Source organism: Hemitrygon akajei, chromosome 10 (genome assembly GCF_048418815.1).
Source record: "Hemitrygon akajei chromosome 10, sHemAka1.3, whole genome shotgun sequence".
NCBI lineage: Eukaryota > Metazoa > Chordata > Chondrichthyes > Myliobatiformes > Dasyatidae > Hemitrygon > Hemitrygon akajei.
Genome location: NC_133133.1, coordinates 146,241,283 through 146,256,676, shown reverse-complemented (window position 1 = coordinate 146,256,676; position 15,394 = coordinate 146,241,283). Strand labels below are relative to the sequence as shown.

Here is a 15,394-nt window from a genome sequence, read left to right as displayed (position 1 = left end):
CTAAGGAACTGCTTTTAAAATAGACAAATAAACAGATGCAGGCAGGCAAGGACACACACACCGCTAAACTTGACCAGCAAATACTGTCATTAGAATACATCACATTTATCAAGTTTGCAGACATTTTCTAAACCAAGCTTTGGTTAATCCATCTCTGCATTTATAGAAAGTCTAACTATAAGTTTATTTCTCATTTCTGGTATCCACTGTTATTCTGGTTTCCAAATAACGTAGGAAAGTTATACTTGTTGATTACAAATCTGTGGTAAAGTCTGCAAATGTTTGGCTCACTATGGAAGAATGGTCAAATGAAAGCTGTCTCAGAGAATATAAAAAACTTTAAAAATCTTATTCTATAAAAGAATGAACACCTCATAATACTGTTTTATTATTTTCTTTTGATTATAAGCATTTTATACTTTTGATATATTTGTCATTATCTGCACATTAATTTAAGTTTTGAATTCTAAATAATTAAAAATGAACACTTTTCATTTGGAACCAATGGACAAATAAATAGTATCCTGAATTGTTTCATTACAGAAAATTATTTTCTTTGACTGATAGATGACTTTTTCAATATTTTTTTAAATGTGAAACCTTTTCTTATAAATCTAAGACATTTACAAGGGCCAAGTGCCCTGTAAAAATGTTAGTGGATGGTCGCTTCCTGTTAAACTTAACCTTCTGCAGCCAAATAGCTTCTCCTTCTGTGCACTTGTATTAATGATTCCCATGTGTTCCATGCCAGGCAGCTGACAATGTCAATTACCTATTACTCTGGAGGTTTTACATCTTACTTAACCCTCTGCACTTGCACTGATATGGGTAAGCATGTGCATCTGTCTCCGTCAGAACATTACAGATAATCTCTTTGGGTTTTATTTAGATTTCAATCCATTACCCTCATAGTTTTTCTCAGACCATCTCCTTTATTTTCTTGCAATTATAAAGAAGATGAGATAGTCTGTGAACCCGCTGCAGTTCTCAGTGTATGATGGCCATAAGAAACAGTAAATAAAACAAATCCAACATGATATCATTCTCATTCCTATGTCTCATCCATCCAGATTGCAAAAGATTGCCTCTGACTGTTATAGCACTTGAATGGCCCAAATAACCACATACATCGACTGAACTGATCAACTCTAACTCATACTTAGCTGCACACATTCCACTGTTGAGATGCAAGAGAAATATTGACGTGAGATTTCTCAAGACATGGGTGAAACTAGCAAGGCAGCTTTCACTGCCCACCCTTTGTACCTGAAGTGACAGTGGGTCCTCTCAAAAAGTGACGAAGATGTAGGGCGTTCCAGGACTTTGACCCAGTTTGGTGAAAGGCACCAAAAATAGAGCTCTTAGTTTCAGTTAGCAGCTGCTGATGAGAGGTATAGTTACCATTAAAATATTAAACATTACATAATTATTCCCAGTGACAAAAAATTCAAAAAATATCATACTCAACTCATTTCACTTTCTCTGTCCAATTAGAACCCTCATTTCTATGCAAATCTAAGAGCGGTGCTCACACAAATGGTAGATCTACGGATGGTGAAAGACTGATTTGTTATCAGTGGTGATTTCCCACTCGCAATTCGAATGATCCAATGATTCTCATGGGACAGAATCGTTTCAAAGTAAATTTAATGTCAGAATATGTATCCAGTATAATAAAAGTCAACCAGCTGAAGTCATTTCCCGCACCACATAGTGGATGGGCTTAAACAGAGATGAAATCAAGAAGCAACTTGTCCTTCTAGCCAGGGATTTTCCCAGCAATACTAGGAAATTTCATTAAAGGTTAAAGACTGGGAAGGTATATTTTTGATATTTAAAGTTCATTAGAATACCTATCACATAGCAGAACATTCACTGACACAAAAACTGGTGCAAGTCCACAGTTTGATAGATGGGCTACTAGAGTCACAGTTTCTTCAAAATTCACTTAATTCAGAATTAAGTTATAACTAGAATACGCTAGAGTCACAATACTAACAAACACATTTTTACTTCTCAGTTGTTGGCATTGTGCTTGGTACTGTTTGTTGGTCCGGTGTATGATTAATACACAGTCAGTAGTGGTTTTCATTTATAATGTCACTGGAGCCAAGGGAATATTAAATTGCACCATTAATTACACTGTGCCATGATCTGCCACTGATACAGGAGATGCTACTGAAAATACATCTGCGCATTCTGACATGTTGTTGTTGCCCTCAAATTGACACAGGTTTGGAAATACATTCCAAGATAAATGAGTATGACTTCAAGCACTGCTCCGTGTATCGCCAAGTAATTTGAAATCCCTGGAAAATCCCAGTGCAAGATATGACACTTAAGATTTATAACCAAAACCTTCTGCAGAGTTGCAACTATTAAAAATGAATTTTGACAGGATTCTGGCTGACGTCACTTCATTAGAATTCTTACCAACGAGATTTGTCTTCTTTCACAAATGGAAATTTGCATTGACAGCAGACAATTCACGAAGCTGATTACCAACATCTGTGGTGAAAACTAATTTCTTATTGGCTAATGTTTGTTGTGCTGTGTGCAATACTTACAAGTTTGTGATAAATCTTGTGAAGAATATGTGGGTTGGCTTCATTACTAGGACATTTAAAAACCAGTGATGTCATTTACTATGCTGTTAAGGACATCTACAAGTAGATTAAAGATCAACATACATTTTAAATGTTGGTTCCAGTGAGTTCTGATGAAGGTTATACATCTGAAATATCATAATTTGTTTTGGTGCTTCTAGATTATAATAACTATGTTGTGCATTTCCAGCACCTTCCATTTACAATAAGTAATGCTGTAGGGTGCACACAATAACAGTTCCTGACCACATTTTATGTTGCTTTTTCTTCAATGTTTTGTCTACAATATAGAAGATCTATTAGCTCCTCTTCTATTAAAATCCATAATTTCCAAAGGCTCCACAGAAGAGTTTAGGAAATGGCACCAGAAGGTGTCTGGTAACAATTCAACATGGGCTCTTCATCTAAGTATTTGATTTCTCTTGAATGCAAGTACTGACAACACAGATTAACTAAGTGAGGAATTTCAAGACCCATTAATTCTTTTTATTTCCTTGTTTTAAGTACAATTTAAGTAAATAAACTGCAGCCATAATGTATTATTAATGAGGCTGTAGTTTCAAAATATTGGCAGAGGAGGAACCTGAAATTTTGCAATAGAGTGCAAATAAGACGTAAGCTATTAGAGATATTAAATGTTTGTTTGAGTGGGTAAAATCTAATTTTACACCTTTAGGTTCTGATTTCAACATAGTCTAGACTGATGGAATAAAAGTTTACTCTGTTAATTGCATTAGTTCTCTGCAATAGCCTCCATTTTACATTATTTTGGCATCTTAATTAAGGCTACAGAATGGGTGATGTGAAAACTTGTTAAAAATCTTAATACTGGCATTACGGTAAATTCAGGGTCTTTCTGAGGTTTGGCTAAAGTAAGACATTGGGGAAAGGCAGAGAAAACTTTATTCTTTTAGTTGTGTAATACTGGACTTGGGTGTGTTGGCACTGGCTATCTGAAATTGTAAGAGCACCATTGCATCAGCAATGACTCTCACTTTGGTAAATATAAACTACTGCATCATAGTCAATTTTGATTTCATTATAATTAAGCTATTCTTTCATTTTAATCCCTTTCTGATGAACAATGCAGAATTCAGGATTGCATGAAGAGCTCTGTTATACTTAACTCAACATAAAATTTAAAAATTTATGCTATACATACTACTTGTATGTTCAACACCTCACTGTTTTTACACTCAATTCCATCTTCACAAATTTGTCTGACCATTTTAATAAATGATCCTGTAGAACATCAAAACATCACCAGTGAAGACATCTTGCAAATTGCCGGATGACAACATAAAATAACATCACCTTGTTAGCACATACTTTGTCGGGTATGTTAACAAAGATTAAGATTTGTTTGCAAATATAATGAAATCTTTTATTGCCATAGCAAAACTTTCCAATTTGTAGAAATAAAGCAGAAAGTTCTCTCTTTGGCATCCTTTCAAATGCCTGCACAGAGCAGTCCTACTTCCCTCTGTGAATTTGTTGAGTTGAATTAAAATATTTGAACTGTAGTAAGTACCCAAATGGATTATGCCTTTAATTGATACACATCAGTATAGAATAGCAAAGTCAAGAAATCCTGTTTTCAACTAATAGAACTCCATTGTCAGTGATCTCATTTTATTTTCTCATCTCATGATTCTATTCACCTTTCTATGACAACTGACAACTAGTTCCAGTTAAATGAAGATTATTTCCAGTTTTCTTCAGGATCTCTGATGCAAAACATCATGGTGTTCTCAGGTAACCAAAAAAATACACCTCAAATAGATTCACACCTTCTATTCCCCATCTCTTTTCCCTTGTATAAAGACTTCTAAGCCGTAGAAACTGAAAAATATCTTAATAACTGTTGTGATAATGGCAACAGTGGCAGCATTGGTACAAAGAAAAACTACACTACAGATTTTTATTGTCGTCTGGATCATTCACAATATGAATTAGAGCTATAACTTTGGAATGATAAATGTATAAACAATTTCTACAGCAAAAATATATTAACATTATATTGTGAACTTATAGACTTATTAATTCAAAAAGTATCTGAATCAATAGCCTATTTTGACAGCTGTGGGAACATAACTGACAATATACAACAGATATGTGGCAAAACTTCAATGAGCTGTCTTCAGTACATAAGAAAGAAAATCCTGTTTGACCAATTGCTATACATTCCTTTCACTTACCTGCTCTGAGCTCATCTTCTGCAGTGCTTCCTCCCACATTGCCCTATTGTTATCAATACCACCATATGCTGCTGGTGGTGTCAATCCTTGAAGAATATGTGAGTCGCGGTCCTGACACAAAGCCATGAGGTGTCCTATGTACAGCTTCAGTTTACTGCGATTTTGGTTCAGTTCTAACAGTGACTGGACGATCTGTTGGAGGGAAACACAGGCAACAATCTATTGAAATAGAGGTACTCTGTCATTGCTATTATGGCCATTGCCACTAGAACAAGCAAAGCTGGAAGCCACTGCCACCACAAAGTTGATCACCAGGATAAGCATTGGGACTGAAGGGAGTTAATCTGTAATGCAGCTAGAGAAAGAGAAATAAAAATGAACACAAAATAATGAGTGACTGACACCCAAATCACACAAACAAAGAGCATGAAACACATTGCAATAGTAACAGTGCCTCCCAACAAACAAGGCAATAAAGTCAAGGGAGCATGATAAGAAAATCACTTTCACTTTAAAATAAAAGCAATTATCTTAAGTATATGGATCTCCTTTCTGTGGTCTTTGACTCCTGACATCAATGTCTATATTTTATTTCTGATCAATCCTGATTTTGAGAGATACACTTCATATTCTCACCACCATCATAACCAACCTGTTCTGTGTTAAACAAGAGTAAGGTTCTAAACTATTGCATCTTTTACCTTCTAAAGATGTTCCAGAGTAGTTCACAGCTCACACAGTACTTCAGAAGCATAAACACTGCTTGTTTATGGACAAAAGCAGCTGCATTTTCCACATGGTAATTGAAGGCATATAGTTTTACTACAATGGTAGAAGGATAAAGGTTGGCTGAGGCAACAGTAGAACTTTTCTACTCTTAGATATGCAAGAGGCTACAGTCTAATGTGTCGTCTGAAAGACATTTTCTTTATAACATGTGCATTGGTTTCTGGCTCTGACTTGACTTTCATACAATGGAGCAGGGACATTACCAATGAATTAGGTTGACACCCTTAAAATTGAGACAAAAATGAAATAAATGGAGATTTGGAAGTAACTGAAAAAATAAATTGGTAGATATACCATTCCATGGAGAATATAAGTTTCAGATCAAAGATAGTTATTCATTTGAAGATCAGCAATTTCTCTTCCCAAAGATGCTGCCAGACATGCTGAGTATTTCCAGTATTTATATTTTATTACTTAAAATTGGGATACTGCAGTCTTTAACTGCAGAATACAGTCAGGGGTTATTTTAGCATTTTGCAATGCAATGTTCAGTTCACATCTGGAATACTGTGTTTAATTTAGGTCACCAGGCCAGTAAAAGGACATATGCACAGTGTATATTGGAATGGATTTAGAAAGAATAATAACAAAACTGATGCCAAATACAATAGGGATGAGCTATGGTTAAAGATTAGAAGATCAAGTTCTAAAGTTCAGAGAAAAGTTTAAAGAGAAAATTCATTCAGGTGTACAAATATTAAGTGGTAATGGATAAGAAAACCTAGACTATTACTTCAATGTCAAGCTGTAGAGCCAAAAGCATAAATTTAGATCCATGAAAGTAAATTAGACTAGACATCAGAAAGATTTCTCAAAATCAGAAGTGATAAATGTTCTGCATAATCTGGCAATGTGGAGGAAAATAAAAGCATTCAAAAAGCAGCTGAATGACTGTCTGAAGGAATTAGGTTATTTTATGTATGAACTAACTGGGTGAATGTTATTAAAGGCTCATAAATGGACATTGAGGTATCTTCAAGCATGGGGTAAATGTATTCAACTAGTTTGATGCTGTATCTTCTGTTTAGCATGATTTAATTGCCTTTCGATAAAAATATCATCACTGTCAGGATGGTAGCAACAGAAGCTAATTTACACCGCTTCACCAAGCACCTATGCTCCATCCACCAGAAAAAGCAGGATCTCCCAGTGGCCAACTATTTTAATTCCACTTCCCATTCCCATTCCGACATGTCCATCCATGGCCTCCTCTACTGTCGCAATGAGGCCACACACAAGTTGGAAGAGCAACAACTTATATTCCGTCTGGGTAGCCTCCAACTTTATGGCATGAATATCGATTTCTCAAACCTCTGGTAATGCCCCTCTCCCCCTTCTCTATCCCCATCTCCTTTTCCCTCTCTCACCTCATCTCCTTGCCTGCTCATTGCTCCCCTCTGGTGCATCCTTTTTCTTTCTTCCATGGCCTTCTGTTCTCTCCTATTAGATTTCCCCTTCTCCAACCATGTATCTCTTTCACCATCTTTCTCATCTTTCATCTTTCTCTTTCAACTTCCCAGCTCTACTTCACCCCTCCCTTTCCCAGTTTCACCTATCACCGTGTGCTTCTTCCTCCCCTCCCTCCACCTTCTAACTCTGCCTCTTCATCTTTTTTCTCCTCTCTTGCTGAAGGGTCTCAGCCCAAAACATTGACTGTACTCTTTTCCATAGATGCTGCCTGATCTGCTGAGTTCCTCCCGCATTTTGTGTGTGTTATTTACACCGTAAGGGTAGGGAAGGGGATGCAACCTATGAGCCATGGTAAAAAAATACTTGCTGCACTAATAGCCTGTAGGGAAAGTTATCTATCCTCAGCTAAATTGGCCAATATTTAGTCAGAATAACAGCATTGTGACTAACACCAAGTACTATCTTAACTGTAATCCATTGTAGTAAACAATGATAACAAATATAAAAATAATTAAATTGGACTGTGGTAGTTACTGGATTAGAATACAAAGGAGAAATGCAGACCAACTTGGTTGAGTGGTGCTGCAAAAATGACCTGTTCTCAGTAAAACTAAATAACTGATTGTTGACTTTAGGAAGGGGGAAGGAAGACAAACATGCACGTGGAGATCAGCAGTTGAGAAGATCAAGCACTTCAAATTCATGGGTATTAACATATTAGACAACCTGTCCTGGACCCAATACTTAGATGCAATCCCAAGAGGTGGACCAGAATCATTACTTTCTTAGAAGGTTTAAAAAGGCATAACATGTCACTGAACACTCCAGTAAACTTCTACAAATGCACTGTTGAAAATATCCTGGCTGACGGTTTCTAGTGCAGCAATTCAAATGCCCAGGAATGTAAAAGCTGCAGAGACTATTGAACTCAGCCCAATACATCACTAGCACATCCCTCCCCATCACTGAAACATCTCTCTTTAAAGATCCCCGCCATTTGGGCCATGACATCTTCTCACAGCTACCATCAGGCAGGAGTTACAGAAGTCTGAATCTCTATGCCACCTGGTTCAAGAACAGCTACTTCTCTTCAATTATTCAGTTCTTGAACACCAATGCACAACTGTAATCACTACCTCAGTTAGCAACAAACACCATGAAGACTTTGCACTACAATGGAGTTTTTGTTCTAACTATATCCTTTCTTATTTAATTTTGATAATAGATATTTATATTTTTCTTGTGAATGTTGTGTATCTGATGCTTTGTGCCTCCGATGTGATTGCAAGTTTTTCATTGTACAATATGACAATAAACTGAACATTGACTTTGCAATAACTTCCATAGTGGGGTGTGTCAAATTGATATCCAAGCCTTCGACAATGATCAGTCACGAGAAGTATGTTTACTTTAAACATACACATCAAACAGTGAAAATTTTGGTTATCCTTAAAAGCATAAATACTGTAATTACTATTAAACTCTCACCACTGCCTCACTGCCTTTGTCATACCCCTCCTACTGCTTTACTCCCCATCCTCTCACCATTTCATTTGCCACATCTCGAGTTACCTCTTTTCACCTTGCAAGTCCTGTGCCCGCCACTATTACATGGTGGAGGATATTTGCACACTATACCATATGGCAATATGCTACAGTGACAGACATACACTCAGTGGCCACTTTATTAGGTACACTTGTACATCAGCTCGTTAATACAAATATCTTATCAGACAATCAAAAAAATCATGTGGCAGCAACTCAATGCATAAAAGCATGCAGATGTGGTCAAGAAGTTCAGCTGTTGGTCAGACCAAACATTAGAATGGGGAAGAAATGTGATCTAAGTGACTTAGACCGTGGAATGATTGTTGGCCTCCTGGGAAGTTCACGCATAACAGTCTCTAGAGTTTACAGTGAATGGTGTGGGAAAAAAAACATTCAGTGAGCAGCAGCTCCGTGGGAGAGAAGGCCTTGTTAACGAGAGAGGTCAGAGGAGAATGGCCAGACTGATTCAAGCTGGCAGGAAGGGGACAGTAATTCAAATAACCATGCAGTACAATATTGGTGTGCAGAAGAGTACCTCCGAATGCACAACATGTTGAATCTTGAATGGATAGGTTACAGCAGAAGAAAGCACACCAGACTCCATTCCTGTACAGAATAAAGTGGCCATTGAGTGTATATCCGCCAACACTGTGACTATTTTATAGTAACAGACCCATTCCTACCATTTCAGTACGAAGCTAGATTCTGGAGGAGGATTTGGATCCGGACCCAGATGATTGAACTAGTCTAACATAGTTCCTTAGTTTGTCATCTTTGAGCATTTCATCACTGACCGAGTCATCCTACTTTGGAGAGGGCCACAAGCTGGAAGTGAGCTTTGAGTGTGGCAAAGTGGGTTGGTGAAAATGGTAAGTTGCAGGCTAGACATATCCATCCCCATGAGTTATTTGTGGACCATAGTATGTTATACACTACAATTCAACAATAAAGTTTGGAAGTACGTGTTTAAATTGAGCACGATAGATGGAGATTCTAATATCCAACACTAAGTGAGGTTGATAGCTCTGAGTTGGCCAACTCCTGAAGATCAGAGCTGTCAGGCTGGGCTTGAATTCGTGCAAGAAATCAACCAGTCAATTTATTCCAGTCAAGATGGTGCCAGTGTACGATGTTCCCTCAGTCGATATCTTTCAGATAGCCCATGAAAATGTCTGTTTTACTTCTTTTATGTCTGTTTCTCATCTTAAAAATGTTTCTGAGACTATTAGAGCCTGCGATTTACAGTTTGGAGATCAGTTGTGTGATCCAGAGCTCTGCTGTCTCTGAGAAAATTCAGGGAAGTGAGTGCATACTCTTGACAGCTTTGATGAGAAGAAACTAAGAGCCAATGTTTGATTCCATTTTGCTGATTAAAGCATCAAGGAGGATGGAGACATTGAAGCAAGTAAGGAAGGCAAGTGAGTTCAGCACTGACTGACTGCCTGCCTTGTCTGTGAGTGGCCTATCACTGTGTGGCTCGCCATGGCAGGTGAGCTGGCCTCTACCTCCTGTGGTGTTCTTCTCTTTTGATGAATGTTGGAGGATGTTTTGTCCTTCCATGTTTATGGATTGGATTATTGTGTTTATGGACTGTGGACATTTTCAGACATTGTTTTTGTATTCTGTGTTCTCGCCCATTCCTTTTCCAGTTTGTTGTGTGAGTGTTAATGTCCTTGTTGTGTTCTGTTTAGATTTTTGTGCGAGGGAGGGGGTGTATGGGTGTCAATGTTCTTGTTACTTTTGTGCGGGCAAGGGGAGTTTGGAGGTCGATGTTCTTGTTGTATTCTTTTTGGGGGGAGGGGGTTTGGGGTTGATGATCAGGTGGTGGGTTTGATGTTTCTCTCCAAACAATTTTCATGTTCTTTGTTTTGTGGCTATCTGGAGAAGATGAATCTCAAAGTTGCATATGGATACATACTTTGATGACAAATGAACCTTTGAACCAACTTGCCTCATCCTCATGAATTCCCCCTTCTCTAGATACATCACATTCATTACAGTAATAAGTTGTGGAGTCAAATTCCTAGACTCATTCTGCAGGCACCTTCTATGGTGCTTTGTTGTCCTATCATCATTCAACAGACTAAGAACTTGAAAGATGCTGTGACCCATCGCAGAAGCAGAATCACTTTTCACCACAATCTATAAATCCTTGAGTTGTTGTTTCTCTCACATGATCAATAAGCCAGGGACCCAACCCAAGTTCAATGAGGATTGTAAATGCGCATGCCAAAAATAACCTGTCAACCGAGCAAAAATACAATGCAAGACTCTTAGCAACACACACAAAACGCTGGAGGAACTCAGCAGGTCAGGCAGCATCTATTTCTCTCCAGTCCTGCTGAAGGGTCTCGGCTTGAAACGTCAACTGTGCTTTTTTCCATAGGTGCTGCCTGGCCTGCTGAGTTCCTCTGGCATTTAGTGTGTGTTGCTCGGATTTCCAGCATCTGCAGATTTTCTCTTGTTTCTAATGCAAGACCATTCCCTTCTTTGGCAGTCCCTCAGAATTGAGGATAATTTGCTTTGATTCTGGTTCTTGGGATCTGGAGCGACTGTTGAAGTGGTGGCTGATAGAACATAAGGGTGCATGGATTGTCTATGTGGGATATTCCTTCCACCATTCACTCAGGGCTGTGAGTGTACCCAGTTATTGGACTTGCTCCAGAATTACAATCATAGTATACAGCAGCAGCATGTTATAAACATCATCAAGGGACTCTCTTCAAAATACTCAACTGGAATCATGAGACATGATTTTTCATGCACAAATATCCCTAATCACTTCTTGCAGTGTCTAGTGTTCACACTGAGCAGGCTACTGTGGTTCAAAGTGAGGAGGGGAGGGGAAAGGAACTGTTGATGTTTCAGGTTGAGATCCTGCATCAGGTCAGGATGATGCAGAGCCTCAGCCCAAAATGTAAGCTATCCCTTTGCCTTCACAGATGCTGCCTGACCTGCTGAGCACTTGCAGCAGTTTGTTTTTCACTCCAGATTCCTCTTCCTACAACAAAATCATAAACTCTTCCAAAGACACGCCTGCATACCTTGCTAACATTAACAGCTTTTCAACAAAGCCTTTCTCAAAGTAAAATCAATCACGAGCCCTGTTGAGGTTACTGCTGCAAAAGTGATGTAATTTTTCAGGCGTCTATGGGTTGGCAGTAAAAATGCCGAGACTTTAGGTCTTTGCCTGGTCTGGTTTGAGTAGCTGATATTCATATAATATACAGGAACCAATGCACCAACATTGAAAACAACAAATGATATCAAACTTGGTGATATTAGGCTAGTGTCAGATTGCCAAAATGTATTTTATTTTAGTACACCCTAGTTTAAAAAGTTATTTCAAGCAATACTACATAAAGTATACAATACTATGCATGATTCAAAACCTTCTTCATGTAACCAGCTCCTAGGCAGGATGAAAAATAATCTGCAGTGACTTTTATTAAAAAAAACCCTCTTCCTTCATTTGCCATTTGCTCTTTGATTTACTTCATGTTTTTAAATTACTTCATCATCAGTCAAATTCAGAAGTTGTACGTGTATTTACAAATCTGAACGTTGTCTTCTTCTATTAGAAAACACCAGCCTAGGAACAATCTCAAAATTAGTATTTTGCTGTAAAAATCATGTTGTTAATCAAAGACCAAAAGGTGGCCAAAAAGAACCTAAATGTTAGAAAGTAGTAAAGTTCTGCACTGAAGAAACTAAGTTGTAAGACACAACTTTAGAATGTTCCTATTAAGTTATTGGTGGGCAAGAGTAAGAAACCTTGAGCTCCTAATTAGGAGGCTCATTGCTCAGAAATAAAATTCAACTGTATTTCTGTCAAAATCAAATAACTCGCCAGCTACTTACAAACAGCTAGCTCAAGTGCAAAGCCAATTTGATTTTGTCCATAAAGCACAAAAATTTCATTTGCAGAAGCACAAATTTTCCCTATATTCCCCAAACTATCCAGTCACATAGTCTCTGTATGACTTAACCAGTTTGGTACTGATCTGTTCTGAATTACCAGGCAGTTTTAAAGTAAAGTCTTGTGCCCTCGATACCTACCCAAGCCCATTTCCTGGAGACATTTGTAGTCAGTGGAAAAAACTATTTTTCTTTTATATAGGTCAGCTTTCAATTGAAAATCCCCAAAGTGAAAAGATCAGTGCTTCAACATCAAACCAACTCTTCTCATTTGAGCTATTGATTACACTGGCAATCACAGCTGTTGAATGGGCTCCAAGTTCAATGGCCTTCCATCAAACTAAGTGGACACACAAGTAAACTTCCATTACAAATAAGAAACAAATGAATTGTGCAACCATACTTTCAATTTGATGGACACTTGACCCAGTCATTGGGATGACAATAAGCGTCAGTCATTATTTTATACTGATTCAGCTGTTTTCATAATGCACTATGATTAGCCACAAAGACATCCATCAGTCATGAAAGCACAGTCAACAAACATAATCTCTACTAACGTCCACTCTGCTCAACTCAAGAATTTAGCACAGATGGCATATTATTTAAGAGATTCTACTTACACTTACATGAACCCAGTTTTCTAATACTCTTTGGTTCAGCAATTCCTTCCAACAAATGTCCTAGTATTATTATTATAGTTCTTGCTCCTCTCGTAGCCAACAATATATATAAAACCACAATATACATAAATATATAAAAAAACAATATATATAAAAAACCAGTTACACCAATGCTCATCAAGCTTCATTTTACCTTTTAAATTAAGAAACTCCATCGTGAAAGATTTCCCACAATAATCAAAAACAAAAGAATGATTTGTGCTATTTAAAACTATCTTTTCTTGTTCTCTTACTTCAAATATGTTTATTCAACCTATTCTTTAGTTCCTTGGGACTTGGCAGTCTGCAAAATTGGAACTGTGGCCTGCCAACTTTAGTCTGCTGAGCAGACAGTGATACATCTAGGAAGCTGCACAAATTCTAGGCTACAGCACATATTCATAGGTACTGGCGTCTGATGTGCTTAAAGGCATCTCTAGTAAAGAAAATGTTTGTCTACATGCAAGTTTAATCATGTTCTTAACATTTGCAATTTTCTATGCTTTTATTTTATTACAAAGCTTACTTCAGGCACTATGTTCTCTGTGTTGTAGAACCAAAGTGAGTGCCTAGAAGGATTTTTGTAAAATATCTGAAGTGATTTGAGGGGCTTGCTGTCATTTTTGAAAAACAAATTAGTAACCTTTGCTGACTACCCTTTTTATTTAGTTCACAGATTTTATAATAACAGGCATGATTGAAACAATTTTACCTTTAATTTCTTCCCCTTCCTTCATCTACATTCAACTTCTTGGCAACATTTATTTGACATTGCTTGTTTCTTAACCCTTCCATTGCCCATGTGTGCAAAGTGACGGGCTGATATCCAGCCTTTGTTGATCTGTTATTTTAGAGTCATAGAAAAGCACAGCACAGAAACAGGCCCTTCAACCCATCTAGTCCATGCCGAACCATTTACTCTACTCCCACCAACCGGCACATAGAACATAGCCCTCCATTGTTCTATAGGTATGGAACCTATATACCTATCCTAACTTCTCTTAATCGTTGAAATCAAGCTCACATACACTTCCGCTGGCAGGTCGTTACACACTCACATGACCCTCTGACTGAAGAAGTTTCCCCTCATGTTTCTCTTAAACTTTTCACCTTTCTCCCTTATTCCATGACCTCTAGTTGTAGTCCCACTCAACCTCAGTGGAAAATGCTTGCTTGTATATACCTCTCATAATTTTGTATACCTCTATCAAATCTTCCCTCACTCTTCTATGTTCTATGGTTACAATATCATAATTCCATGTGTTGATTCATGCCATGAGCTCATCTGCGTTTCCTACAATAATTTTTGCATTGAAATGTATATGCATCTCAGAACATTAGTTGCATCATGCTCAACTTTTTGATTTCTGACTTTGTCTGAAGTCCTAACAACCTCTCCAATATCTGTTCTGGCACTCTGGTTCCCAATCCCCTAGTTTAACCCCCCCACCCCCACATAGCACTAGCAACTCTTCCTTCTGGGCTCTCACTCCCCCTCCAATTCAGGTGCCAACTGTCTTTCCTGTACAGGTCCTGCCTTCCCTGGAAGAGAGCCCAATGATCCAAAATACTGTCGCCCTCCTCCTACACCAACTCCTTAGCCACCTGCTAAACTGTATGATTTTTCTATTTCTGGCCTCACTAGCCTGTGGTACAGATAGCAATCCTGAGATCACAACCCTGGAGGTCCTGTCCTTTAACTTAGCACCTAACTCCCTGAACTCACTTTGCAGAAACTCGTCATCCTTCCTACCTATAGTATGTCACTGGTACCTACATGAGCCATGAACTCTGGCCGCTTACCTTCTCATTTCAGAATGCTGAGGACTCGATCCAAGATGCCCTGAACCCTGGCGCTTGGGAGGCAACATACCATCTGGGAAGCTTGTTCCCGCCCACAAAACCTCCTTTCTGTTCATCCTGCTAATGAATCCCTTACGACCATAGCTTGCCTCTTTTTTCTCCCTTTCCTTCTGAGTCACAGACCTAGACTTAGTGCCAGATACCTGACCGCTGTGACTTTCCTCTTCTATGTCATACCCCCAAAAGTATCCACACAGGTATACCTGTTGTTGAGGTGGATGGCCACAGGGGTACTCTGCACTGGCTGTTTAACCCCTTTTCCCTTCCTGACTGTAACCCAGTCTCCTTTGTCCTGCACCTTGGGTGTAACTACTTTTCTATATGCCCCCCCCACCCCCCAGCCTCCCGAATGATCCGAAATTCATTCAATTCCAGCTCCAAATCCTTAACGCAGAGCGTT

The 15,394-nt window shown here is 38.4% G+C and overlaps 1 protein-coding gene across 2 annotated transcripts in view; it reads right to left on the bottom strand.

Annotated features, from left to right (window-relative positions):
- Positions 1-15,394, bottom strand: part of LOC140734775 (ELKS/Rab6-interacting/CAST family member 1-like) — a 766,434-nt gene that overhangs the window by 49,098 nt on the left and 701,942 nt on the right. For both annotated transcript variants that reach the window (XM_073059261.1, XM_073059262.1), the window contains one exon: positions 4,805-4,996. In XM_073059261.1, coding sequence (XP_072915362.1) covers positions 4,805-4,996 — 192 coding nt within the window. The remainder of the gene's footprint in view (positions 1-4,804; positions 4,997-15,394) is intronic.